The sequence below is a fragment of the Ostrinia nubilalis genome, chromosome 7 (genome assembly GCF_963855985.1).
Source record: "Ostrinia nubilalis chromosome 7, ilOstNubi1.1, whole genome shotgun sequence".
Taxonomy (NCBI): Eukaryota; Metazoa; Arthropoda; class Insecta; order Lepidoptera; family Crambidae; genus Ostrinia; species Ostrinia nubilalis.
This window is the reverse complement of record NC_087094.1, coordinates 4,238,238-4,252,152: the sequence shown is the minus strand read 5'-3', so window position 1 is coordinate 4,252,152 and position 13,915 is coordinate 4,238,238. Positions and strand designations below refer to the sequence as shown.

The 13,915-nt window shown below is 36.6% G+C and overlaps 2 protein-coding genes and 1 long non-coding RNA gene across 3 annotated transcripts in view; all 3 read right to left on the bottom strand.

Moving 5' to 3' along the window:
• Nucleotides 1-13,915, bottom strand: part of LOC135073114 (THAP domain-containing protein 5-like) — a 205,032-nt gene that overhangs the window by 25,631 nt on the left and 165,486 nt on the right. The window lies entirely within an intron of this gene.
• On the bottom strand, nucleotides 2-8,338 carry LOC135073552 (uncharacterized). The gene is made up of 10 exons (XM_063967725.1): nucleotides 8,068-8,338; nucleotides 7,921-7,983; nucleotides 7,688-7,849; nucleotides 7,475-7,606; nucleotides 7,320-7,396; nucleotides 7,165-7,254; nucleotides 938-1,093; nucleotides 684-811; nucleotides 489-595; nucleotides 2-178 (listed from the first exon to the last, which is right to left on the bottom strand). The coding sequence occupies exons 1-10, from the start codon at nucleotides 8,188-8,190 to the stop codon at nucleotides 2-4; spliced, it is 1,215 nt and encodes a 404-aa protein (XP_063823795.1). The 5' UTR covers nucleotides 8,191-8,338.
• On the bottom strand, nucleotides 9,387-13,372 carry LOC135073551 (uncharacterized). The gene is made up of 3 exons (XR_010257638.1): nucleotides 13,283-13,372; nucleotides 9,780-9,859; nucleotides 9,387-9,607 (listed from the first exon to the last, which is right to left on the bottom strand). It is a non-coding gene; the product is annotated as an uncharacterized LOC135073551 (long non-coding RNA).

Sequence of the window (13,915 nt, the reverse complement as noted above, 5' to 3'; positions counted from 1 at the left end):
TCTACTTCTTCGCTTTTCTCCTAGGCGGGAACTTAATGGTGTTAGGGTTGCCCTCGCGATACTGACCGGCGCGCGTGAACCAGCCGCAGTAGCGGATGATGCAGTCCGAGGTGGTGGTGCCGAGCGGCAGCCCTAGCGCGCTGATCCTCTCTAGGGCTTGAGTAGGGCCTCCCACTATCTGAAAATTTAAGGGTCTTTAGAATTTCTATCAGATAACATGCCAAGTTAACACTATTTCAGACACATGACAGTATGTACATCACTTTAGTTAAATAAATAGGACAAATCTAAAGACAAAATTAAAATAAACATTGTCAATAACTTTAATAGCGTTATGAATTCTATACGTTGCAATGTGTTGCAGATATTAAAATTGTATGTAATAGAGTCCTCTCTCATTCTATTGAAATTATATGAGAGGGCTGAATTTGTGATCTACCGATGAGAGTATAAGTCTTGGGAAAGTGGGAAAAGCTACTTTCACTTACTCGTCCAAATACAACATGTTTCCCGTCGAACTGCGGTAACGGTTTAAAAATGATGTTGAACTGTCCGCACACTTCGTTGTCTGGTGTCACTACCATTGAGAGTACTCCTGAAATAAATAATTTAGCATCTTATGCTCGTGTAATAGAGATGATTTTGTTTTAAAAATATACAGTCTGATGTGCTGTCGTCTGTACCTGGGACAGTATGTTTGAGCCTATAGCTTTCAGCTCCCATAGGTTCCACTTCGCCCTCGGGCAGGTAGCAGCCAAAACCGTTGTCTTTCGTTACATCACCACCACGGCAGTACAGATTCGGCACGACTCTGGAAACCATAGAGTTACAGTCTCAATAATTAGCTATTACGGAATGACTTATTTATTAAGTTCTAAATGAGAAGATAAACTAGACTAAATACCCAGTGGTTGTTTGGTAAGTTTTCAGTATTTACCTGAAGAACCGTGTGCCCATATATGCATGCCCATTGTTATCGCCTTTGATTAGACTCAAGAAGAGCGCACAGGTCTTTGGCACCAGGTCGTTGAACAGCTCAACGGTCACCTTCCCGATCTTCGAGCCACCGAGCACCCAGATTTCCATTGATACTCTATAAAATAGATTATCCTGTTTTCGCCTCCGAGATTTATTTTACCGTGTAGTACCCCTGTACGACAAGCCAATCCGCACACAATATTCAGCGTAGTAGTAGTAAAAAACAAAAAAGCGGGCAACCCCACCCCTACCACGCCGTGGGCTCGGTGTCCGAGCGGTCTCATTCCTTTGTGCGCACGCGCAACGACCGCACGCAGTATAAGAAAAATGCTTAAGTGACGTCACCAGGACGTTTTTACCGACAAAAAACGTAATTATTTTAAGTTGTGCAGTGTAGTGACGAGAATTAGACCCAACACAAGGTTAGTTGTAACAACTATTTTGTGCAAGTGCTCGTACATTTTTATTATAAGCGTTGTGACACGACGCGTAACTTTGACCCATTTTTAGCTCCAAGTTAACGCGCGATGTTAACCAGTAGCCATTTTTTGCTCCGAGGTAATGCGAGATGTTACCCAGTAGCCATTCTTTTGCTCCGAGGTAATGCGAGATGTTACCCAGTAGCCATTTTTTTCTCCGAGGTAATGCGAGATGTTACCCAGTAGCCATTTTCTGCTCTAGCGAGTTAATACGAGATATTAACCAGCAACCACTTTATATTCGGTCATTTTTGCGGGTCATTTTTATTAACCAGTAGCGTTAATACGAGATATTAACCAGCAGCCACTTCATGTTCGGTTATTTTTTAACCAGTAGCCGTTTTTTGCTCTAGCGAGTAAAAACGAGATATTAACTACCGAGATAGCCAGGTATTGTAATATTATTCACTTTTACGAGTTAAGTATCTTCTTTTCGGCCATTTTTAAAAGCCGTAAAAACAGAACATAAGAGCTTGCCTTCTTGGCCTTACACCTTATGAACCATCAACCGTCTTGGAGCATGATGACCCGGCGCCGCCGCGGACGCACTCGCCCCAGTCGAGCCTCCGCCTGCTTTTATAACTACCGATGACCCTGTGGCCATACACATTGTTCAATGCTACAAAGGGTAACTGAATAATTTTGTTGTTTCGTATTTTTATACATTACACCAATCGATATTGGTCTAAATACAAAGGCTAGTAAGAAAGAAATAAGTATCAGATCAAAATACAAAGTGCATTTATGTAGATTCATTACTTGCTATTATAAGGTCAGAATAAAAGATAAATAAATCTTAGGCCGGTTTGTTGACCGAACCGAGTCGAAGTGGAAATAAATGCCTACTTTATATATGAAGTATGACAGTATGTCGTTTTTTCTATGCAACGACTCATATTAACTGACATTGTGATTGTGAGTACTTATCAGTCTCACATTTTTTTGTTGGAAACTTACAAAGATCTTTCTACATTTCCGGTCGGTCGACCAATTACATCGACGGTCGACAACTATAACTCATTATAATCCTCTAAAACGGGAAAAGAGGTATTTATTTGATATGACAACTAATCCAGGCTGCTGCATTGAATATATAATTTAAGCTTTAGCCGTTCGCATAACTGTGTGAATCGAGGCTTTATACAGAGGCCGTACCGACAAGCTACGCCCTGCTGTATGGTATGATGGGCTAAGACCTATCACCCGCCCGCGGCGCAACCACGCCGCCTTCCACAAGCGCAGGCGCCGTTATTTACGCCACAGCGCCGCGCCGCCGCCGCCGCATGCCCAGCGCTGCCAGCGCAACGCGGGAAGCGCCATTAAAGACCGACCAGAACACCAAGGTAACCCGCGTCCCTAGACGACGCGCCATCTATGTACAGGTATGTGCTGGCCGCTTAAAATATTTTTATTTTAAATGCAATGTACCTAATATCCGGTTACAGAATTTATTGTACCGAGATACCTATTCGATTCCCGATTCGAACCCAGATGAATTTTTTCATAATCATCATAACCATGCGAGTAAACATAATTAATTATACATAACAAATAATTATACACGTCGGCGCAGAGACGTTGATATTAAGAATATTCTTAATCGCATCCGTCGACACGAGTACATTCTGAGATTACCCACTTGTTAAAAAAAAAATGTTCCTAGATGGTGGACTTAGATAGCGTTTATATAAGATGCTAAACAAAGTTTATGTGGTTTAAGCACTTCAAAAGGGATGATATTTTAACCGCAACTAAACTTTTAACAAAAGTCAGTTTTAACTCCATGTACTGTTTTACAATTGGTTCGTATAAATTATTTATGTTATAACGTTATAATTCTCATAAGAAGAGATGCGACATCATGAAATACATTGAATCATTTCTTATCTTGCTAAATCTTTTAGACAAGCAAAGTATCTTATTATGCGTTAAAGCGATAATAACTATGCCTTTATAAATATATTAACACAATAATAATTACATTGTAATCAATGTAATAGAAAATTATTGACGCATCAAAAAAGAAATCGGGCCGCTTGTAATAACAACCGGACTAGTGGACTTTGGTCAGTCAAAGAACGAATCAACCACATAAAACAAACTATGTATTATGTAGGTACCTACCAGTACTACCACTACTTGTAACCTTTAGTTTAGATTAAGGACATTTTTTAATAATACCAAAAAATAATGCGATATTATTTTACGAATCGATAACGCTGCCACAAACTCATAATAATGAATGAGTCTTTCTTCCCTTTCTATGAAGTATAAATTGAGAATTAGTATTTTGTTATTTTTTCTTAGCATGATTATAAAAATTCAATCATCACAGTCATAATACTGAAGCTGACTGAATCAAGGTGTCTGAATAAAGACACGGAGTAGGAGCTTGGTTCAATATTGTCTCAGAAAATGTTAGACGCTTTGGTTTCAGTACATGACATAAACCTATTTTTTGTTTCTTGAACTTTGTTTGATATTTAGTCATAATTCATATTATTTTATCGTCTGGCGTAGAGATTTCTACACGATTAACATGAATTAATTCCAATTAATTCGCCTTAGAATGGCGACCATTTTTTTTAGACGTTAATACGTTTCTTCACTAAAAAAAAAAAAAAAAAAAATTGAATGCTGGGGCAACAGGTACATCAGTAGTAGTCCAGTCATTTAAGCTTAAATTAGGTAAGAATCTCGGAATTAGAGATACCCAGCTGTAAGTCTGTAAATACTTGTATATTGACACCCTAAAAGTTGTCTCAAAACCTACATATGGTAGGGTGTAAGCAACTATTAAATTTTAAGGTCAAAGGTCACAAAAATCGGTTTTTTGCGCTTTTTTTGGAAATATCTCATTTCCTATGGGTTTTTTGCTATTTGTATTTATTATCAATATTGTAGAATACTAAATTCTCTACAAATTTTGTTTAAAAAATTTTTTTATACGGTGAACCGTTTTCGAGATAGAGGGCGGAGAGCGCGCGGTCACTGCATCACTTCAGGTCAACTTAAGCGGTTTAGGTTTTTCATACAAAAGGATTTTCCCGCTAATTCCCGTGGGAATTTCGGTAATTACTTGTTGTAAATAAGCTTTAAGTTTACTAAGGTACCTACATGCCAAATTTCAAGCGTCTAACTTCCGTTAAGCGTTTAGATTTTTCATACAAAAGGATTTTCCCGCTAAATCCTGTTCCCGTGGGAATTCCTAAGTAAACTATAACCTGCCCAGGTGTATGAAGAATAATTGTACCAAGTTTCGTTAAAATCCGTCGAGTAGTTTTTGTTTCTATAAGGAACATACAGACGGACAGACAGACAGACAAAAATTTTACTGATTGCATTTTTGGCATCAGTATCGATCACTAATCACCCCCTGATAGTTATTTTGAAAATATATTTCATGTATAGAATTCTGTCCGTCTGTATGTTCCTTATAGAAACAAAAACTACTCGACGGATTTTAACGAAACTTGGTACAATTATTCTTCATACACCTGGGCAGGTTATAGTATACTTAGGAATTCCCACGGGAACAGGAATTAGCGGGAAAATCCTTTTGTATGAAAAATCTAAACGCTTAACGGAAGTTAGACGCTTGAAATTTGGCATGTAGGTACCTTAGTAAACTCAAAGCTTAGTTACAACAAGGAATTAGCGGGAAAATCCTTTTGTATGAAAAATCTAAACCGCTTAAGTAGACCTGAAGTGATGCAGTGACCGCGCGCTCTCCGCCCTCTATCTCGAAAACGGTTCACCGTATAAAAAAAGTTTTTAAACAAAATTTGTAGAGAATTTAGTATTCTACAATATTGATAATAAATACAAATAGCAAAAACCCACAGGAAATGAGATATTTCTAAAAAAAGCACAAAAAACCGATTTTTGTGACCGTTGACCTTGAAATTTAATAGTTGCTTACACCCTACCATATGTAGGTTTTGAGACAACTTTTAGGGTGTCAATATACACGTATTTACAGACTTACAGCTGGGTATCTCGAATTCCGAGGTGAACTTACTATAATGACTGGACTATAGTACCATATTGCCCATTTAAGTTTACCTTCCTTTGGCAGTGAGTTTTTTATTTGGCAGTCGTGGATCAAACAAAACGTACCAGACTCCGCTATACACTCCGCAAATAATAAATAAATATCCTTCCTTCGACATTTTACACTACGCTCCTAGTCCCAAACTGAGCAAAGCTATGGGTCCTAGACAACGGATATAAACATACTTAAATACCGTTTTTATATACATAAGTACATAATTATACATAGTAACACCTAGACCCATCACAGAAATTAAAATGTATCAATTCAATTTCTGCCCGGCCGGGGATCGAACCCGGGACCTCTCGGCATAGTAGTCCGTTTCGAAACCACTACACCAAATGACTGACAAATAAATATTTTTACAATGCTCAATTACATCATTGTACCTACCTTACTCTATTTTCTTAGCATATTCTAAAGTCGGGTGCATCCTATAATAACATTAAATAACCACCGCTTAGCAATATCATTAGTGAAATCATATAATTTATTGAAATATATAATTATTTAAATAAATATTATAATTTATAGGTCAGGTTTCAAGAATCAAAAGATTGCTATTAAAAGGTGCTATTAAATAGAAACCAAACTTTTTCCTCGCAACAGTGTTACTTGGAATCCAAATTAATACTGTTTTGGAATACTGGTCAAACTGTATCCAAATAAATTAATAAGTTTTAATTAACCACATTATTTATTTATTTAATTAAAATGCAAGTGAGCTTATGTTTTACAAAAATCAGAGTGTTAGCCTTGCAATCACTGTGATCGATTCGGTGTTAACCACTACCGTCGTCAAGCTCAGTTCTGAGATGAAACTGGATAAATATAGGAAAGGAGTGTCGACACGAGGGTGTTCGGCCCACACAGCACGCGACACGCGGCAGTATTGCCTGCGGTTTGCGCCGCTGTCAACGTTGACACAATTAGCTAGTGTGCTGGATAGACAGGATGCTCTGTCAACTGTCTTGGCAACTTTTTACAATCAGTAGTCGTACTTAACAGTTAATAGAAGTACAAATAAATGTATAATAATAATACTCTTTAATGAACAAAATCTTGTTGAGACCGTGATACTTGTTATTGTTATGAATAAGTGATGCAATACGATTATAATACAAAAATATTGCTTTATTATGTATTTAGTACATTGACATTTACTCTCTTAACCATTTAACATGGACATTGATCCATGCTCTAAACATCTACACGGTAAAATAAATCTCGGAGGCGAAAACAGGATAATTATATGATCAAACGAACTTACCAAGTGAAGTTCGATCTGAATTATCCTGTTTTCGCCGAAGAGATTTAAGGTCCCTCCCAACCCGAAGATTTCTATATCTTCTTCCCTAGAGGTAAACGTCAATGTCATCTCTTCTCTAAATATAATGAGACCGCTCGGACACCGAGCCCACGGCGTGGTAGGGGTGGGGTTGCCCGCTTTTTTGTTTTTTACTACTACTACGCTGAATATTGTGTGCGGATTGGCTTGTCGTACAGGGGTACTACACGGTAAAATAAATCTCTTCGGCGAAAACAGGATAATTCAGATCGAACTTCACTTGGTAAGTTCGTTTGATCATATAATTATAGTGGAAATAATAAGGTCATTAAACATTTTCCCAAAAAATAGTGATAAAAACTTACTTGGTTCTTTGAACACTTGGAGGTTTGTCAAAAGCTGGATCTCTTATGTCGCGATCGATCTTCTCGGTCTTGAATAAAATAAAAGGCAGTCTGAAATTTAAATACAATCAGAAAACTATTCATTATTAAATTGAGCTCATTTCACAATTACTTACGAGGCACCCAATATTAGTTTATGCTTAGTATCTTTCCAAAGCTCATCAAGCTCCTTAGTCAAAAGTTGCTCTGATCTCTGAAAAAAAAATACCTAGAGTGCTTTTTTTCTTCTCCATAAATATCTTTCAGAAGAAGGTAAAAAATCAATACTGACCGCAATCAGCAGTCTTGAGTAAAAGTAGAGATTCTGTTGACGTATTTCGTTCAGCATCCTTTGCCTCTGCTTGCACAGAAGCTTATTGTATGTGTTCGTTGGCTCTGGCTTTATCCAGCAATCAACGAAGCCCTGAAATTACCACACAGTTAAGTATTATAACTTACTTCTGCCTTGGTAAGATTATAAAAGTTATAATATTATTGTGCTCACGCCTGTCCTCTGAATCATGTTAATCCTTTTCAAGAGTTCCTTGTTAACATTCATGTTCTCCTCCAGCTGTCGAGCATAGTAGTCCAGCCGGCGAGGCTTCAGATATAACTCAGGGAACAATTCGGGAGGACTATCGTCTACTCTGTGGGTCGTCAGTTGCAGCTGCATATCAAAAAGAGCTACTAAGTTATAATAAAAACAAAGTTTCGAATAGCAAAGTTATCTTGATTTACCTCCTTTTGATGATTACACCACTTGGCATAGAATTCTTTGTCCAGCAGTGGAAAACGAGGTGGCTAAAGCATATTTTTGAAGGATCATTAATAGAATCAAGTACACAGGTTTTTTAGTAAATTTAGAAACACATGTCTGATACTGACGAGTTTGAAGACCCTTGGTTTGCGCACTCGTGGTGGGCGTGGTCGCTCCGGCTCCGGGGGCGGTGTGCGCAGGAGTGGGTTTTCCAGAAGCTCATCGCACGCCCGTTCTCGTAGTGGATGCATGCTTTTGAGAACCTGTGATACACTTTACGAGCTATGTTGTTGTGCAAACTTTGAACGTTGAAAATGCTTGTCTAACGTGCTTTTAAAACTTATAAAATTTCGATTTACTTGCAAAGAATTATGTAAATAAATCTGTACAAAATGTCATGTCCACGTCATACGCCATAGAAGACAAGTAGATGATTGATTAGATAAAATGAAAGATTTTATTGAACTATTGCTTTTTACCAAGGAGAAGCACCTACTAACATGTTTATTATAGCCTGACCAGTCCCCCCTAGACAAAACGTACTTTTTGATCGAATCGAAAATCGAATCCGTCAAATCTCCATACAAAAAAGGGGCTTTTCGACCACTTTTCGACTGGTTTGCGATTATAATTTGAACTTTGTCTAGACCCACAGGAACATAAAAACCCTGGCATAGAGGCGCGTCAATTGCATTTGATAGTGCAACACTGAGTACAGTCGTACCTGTGTTAAATTAATAGGCTAACTTTATGTATCAGGATTCAGGATTACGGGCTAATTTGATATTTTCATGAATTAACAAAAAATATTATTATAGGTAACCTGGTTTAAATAAATTAAATGAAAACATCAATCGAGCTAGTAGGATTTATTTTATTATTCATCAATAATCAAATTCAGAACTTGAATATTCAACTGAAATGTCTGCTCATGAACGCTACAAACTCAGTACTTCTTTCCCAATTCCATAAAATTCAACACTTAGAAAGTGACAAAAAACTTTAAAATAGGTAGTTGAAACAAACCACAGCTAATTTTCATAGTGGACTGTACTATACGATAAACATGTCAGTCAATTTGACACCCTTGTTGGAAAAATTATTCAATGAAAATATTGTCCGAACCCTTATTATTTCTCTTCGACAAATACTTGAACACATTGTGAACCACTTTTATTTCACGACTATAAAAAGATTTTAGCAATTTAATTCACAAAATCAATTGTGCACATTTAAAATAAAGTTTGTTTACACTTTGACAGCAATAGACTGACATGCAAGGTGACATGTCAATGAAGTTTTCAGTTACTGTTGCCATTAAAAGAAATTAGTACCATTAGTTTTCCGCAACATGGCGAGGGTTTTTATGTTCCTGGTCAGGCTATACCTTCATAACTGTGCTTTATATGAACAAAATAAGTGCATTAGATAAATAAATAAACAGTAATAATGAAATCTTTAATTGATTTAATAACCATAATTGTTGAAATCGTAGCATTGCTTGATAGGAACAGTCTTGGCGGTGACCGAATAGGTTGACGCGCTTTTCTGAGACTCGCGGTATTTGATGGTGACCACGTACAGGTCTCGGTCCAGAGACACCACCGGAGGACCGACTGGGTTGTCCACCGCCACATTTACGTAGGTTAGGTCCATGCAATACGGAATCTGGAATACAACATAAGCGGCTCATAAGAATAATGAAGACAAGCCTTGCTGACAGCAAGGTATTATTTTCGTGGATTTCCCTTTGGATTTCCGTTGTTTTTATTTGGAGTTGATTACATAATCTCTGTATGTATTATTGTTAAAATATGAGTATTTTAAATTATTTACGTACCGTAATGGGTATTCTGACAACTTTTTCATCTTTGTGGATTGAACCTGCTACATTAAATGAAATTCTTCCTCCATATGGATCTGAAGTTTTAAATTAAAATACATTACTTAATTTGTAAATAAAATGAGAACGGCAGACGAAAAACGGTTTAGAAAGCATTTAGAACTGTCGCACAATTCCAATTGAACCTAACCTATTGCAAATGAAACTTATGTTGAAGATATAAAGTTGCAAAATCCATTAAGGCATTTCATTTTTGTAGGTAGTAGGTTGGACAAACGTACAGAACTAAAGTTATCGACCAATCGGTATTCTTTGACGGGCGGAGTAGTTTGAATTATGCATGATGTTTAACCTTCAAATACCAGCGAATCGCGACACAATAGAAATCAATAGGATAGTTTCCTGGGTAAAAAAAACAAGAGTTTGAATTGGTCCGTTGGTTAGATTATCAAAAGAATACTCGACACGTATTTTTCAATATGTCAAACTAATGAAAATTGAAAGAGATAAAGCTCATCAAAGTTCAAAAGATGCAGAAGAAGAAGAAGTTAAGGCGTGCTTAAAAGTGTAGCACTTTGTGACGTCACGCGAAACTTCAACGCATCGTTCGTTCGTTCGTTTCAGCCAAATGACGTCCACTGCTGGACAAATGCGTCCCCCAAGGTTTTCCACACTGAACGGTCCTGCGCTGCCCGCATCCAGGCTCTTCCCGCAACCTTTACTAGATTGTCGGTTCACCTATTAGGAGGCCTGCCCACGCTACGTCTTCCAGCCCGTGGTCGCCACTCGAGAACTTTTCTGCCCCAATGGCCATCGTCTCTACGAGCTATGTGCCCCGTCCACTGCCACTTGATTTTAGCAATTCTGCGAGATATAAATCGGTCACGCAACGTCAACGGTTAACGCATCATAATTTCGTAATCATTTTTTTGATTGACAAATAAAAATATACGTGACCAATATTTTTTGATAATATAATTGACGGACTAGATACCTGGGCCATTCTTATTCTTACGCATTTTTGTGTGAGATGTAAGAATAGCATATGTTTTTAAAGAAAATCAGTGCACTGTATATTAATTTACTTAGTAAAATACCTCTTTTAACTAGGCCCAATATCATTTTTATCATAAAACTATTAGAAGAATATTTAAAAAAAGTTACAAGTCCAAAATGTCACGGACCGTGTAGTGTGAGATTCCCGGATTTGGACATACAATATTTTTTTCTGAAGAGATGTTATGTTATTTTGATAAATATTACAGTAATTATGCAAGATTAATACATGTTATAATATAAGACTGTTAAAAATTTATGTCAATAATAATTACCATTTTTGATTTTGAACACCAAACATTGTGTGAGCAGTTTTTGTGTCACAACCACGTGCGCCACTTTAAATATGCGTAACTCGGTAAAAAACTATCTTTGATATTGACATCCCTTGCTAAGTTTTTTTAGAACAGTAACATTGTCATCTTATTAGATTTGCAAATGGCTGAACGTAGTGAGTGAGCCGCAAAAAATTATTTCCTATTTATTTGAAAAAAGGGACAACCATAATATAACACGTCCATCCCGTGTACGGTTATTAAAGGTAGGTATCAATGTCACGCTATTGTATAAAACATAATTATGTACCTCATGCAGTATAGTTTCAGATAATTGCACAAGATCTGCTAATTCACAGATAGTTTTTTGGATATATCGGACACGTTCCAAATTGTCACGGCCATGGTATTAAAAATGTGTCACTACCGCAAACTATTTAAGTACATGGTCGTGACATTACAACGCGTGGTTGTGACATTCTATTTTTATTATTTTAATAGTTTTTGTTGTTCTGCTAAATTATTTTGTGTATTGTGCAATTTTGTGCTAGTATGATTTTCTAGATGCCACGAAGGAAAAATTATTGCACTTTCTCATTTCTGCAGTAATATCAAATTTTACTGAGACAGCTCCCGGTAAAGGCCCTGCAGAGGTGGTCGGAGTTGTTTTAAAAGGAATTGCTATTAACCATATTTTTAGTGGTACGGTGACTATGAAACATGTTTAAGTTGTCAAAACCAACTGTTATATGAATCCTACAGAAATCTCATTTGATACTCAATTAGGTACCTACTGTTAAGATTTACTAATTTGTTAAGCATATTATCATATCGAAACCATGTAGGTAGCATATCGGAAGCATGATCAGATAGTGCCAATAATAAAAAGTCTATTTTTTTTATTATCTAGTAGATTATTAACTACCTGACGGTATTTTTGATCTCAATTTTAATTAAATTTTTGGATGTTCAGAAAAAAGTACATATTACCAAATAACACCTTTGTTGATGAAACGAATTTAGTGTATTTTATTGTTAATCAATTTAAACTATTATGATATAAATTTAACAACATAAATATTATTATTTACAGTAAAAATGTAAAACTGTCACATCCGTGTCATGCAGTGTCACAGCCGTGTTTACGTAGGCTATTTTGTTTCCTTTCCGAGGGCTTTAAGGTTGTCCATATACATCAAAAGTATGCTTTTGGTTTATACTTTCGATACACATCGCAAAAAGTTTAAAAAAAATAACTTTAATTTTGAAAACAAAGGATAGTGCCAGGGTCTGGACCAAGTGTTGCCCAGAATCAACCTATAGTGCATTTTGTTCCTCAAGCCTATACTAATGTGTAAACTGAAGCGCACTGAATTCTATCCCTGGAGTTAAGAGAAAAAAAGAGTTTTGTTTTGAATTATTTACATACAAAATATCATCGATGTATACGTACTACGCATTAGATTTCGCGATTATGGCATTAAATAACACTCGCTATGTTGAACTTAACCATAATGCATCCGTACACGTTACTTTAGTGCGATTTAGACATTCTTTGTAAACGATCTAGCACTGTTTTAATTGTTTGGTAAGTTGAAAAAATTCATTATTTCCAAAATGAAGCAAGAAGTTTTAGTTTTCTATACTTGCAAAAAATCAATTTATTGGTGTATTACAATCGATTATTGAAGTTATTGTAAGCTAAAACTTCTTGCTCCATTTTGGAAATAATTATTTTTTGTCAAATAACCAAACTACTGCAACAGCGCTTGATCGCTTATAAAGAATGTCGAAGTCGTACTAAAGTAAGATGTACGGATGCAGTATGGTTAAGTTCAACGTAGCAAGTGTTATTGAATGCCACAATTGCGAAATCTTATGCGTAGTACGTATACATCGATGATATTTTGTATGTAAATAATTCAAAACAAAAATCTTTTTTTCTCCTAACTCCAGGGATAGATTTCAGTGCGCTTCGGTTTACAAATTAGTATTGGCCTGAGGAACAAAATGCACTATCGTTTCATTCTGGGCAGCACTTGGTCCAACTTCCATACATGGATTGGCACTGTCCTTTGGCACAAATTTAAGAATGGCCCACCTACCATGCTACCACTTTGGGTTATACGAGTTAAAACATTAAATACACCCTTTCAGGATATTAAATACCTTTTAAATTGCCATGACATAAGGGAAAATGGAATACATCAGTGGTTATTTTTCCGCACAATATCATTCCAACATTACAACACAACAGTGACAAAAACCTCAAAACCAATGTACCACGCCGTAGTCCAGACATGACTGATTTTGTAATATTAACTAACACACTATTGCCTTGTATCAATAGTGATTGAATAAAAGTCATTTAAAAAAAGAGTGGTAAGAAAATCGTTTACATAAATTAAGGAATTTAGGGTTCTCTTCTAAAGTAATTAATGCAACTTGGCAACTCTATCTATTAGTGATACAGTGACATTATTAAAGCGGGTAGATTTTTAACACTGTTTCACTGAAAACCTACGTTCTGAGTTGGTCTAAGTATTTGGACTTGATTTACTTGTAATATGGCTCTGAAACGTGACCTTTCACTAATAGGCCTCATAAGGAAGCTCTAAGTTGCACAGTTGCAGGCTGCTATTAACCGTGTGATGTGGAACTCATGGGGGGACTTGGGGGAGGGAGGCACAGAATATAGAGAAAGATCTGTGGTTCCTCTTTCTATGTTATGTCCTTCGGCAATGGTCATTCTGTTGTTCGGCAATGATGATGATTATTATTATCCACACCACGGGACTGTTA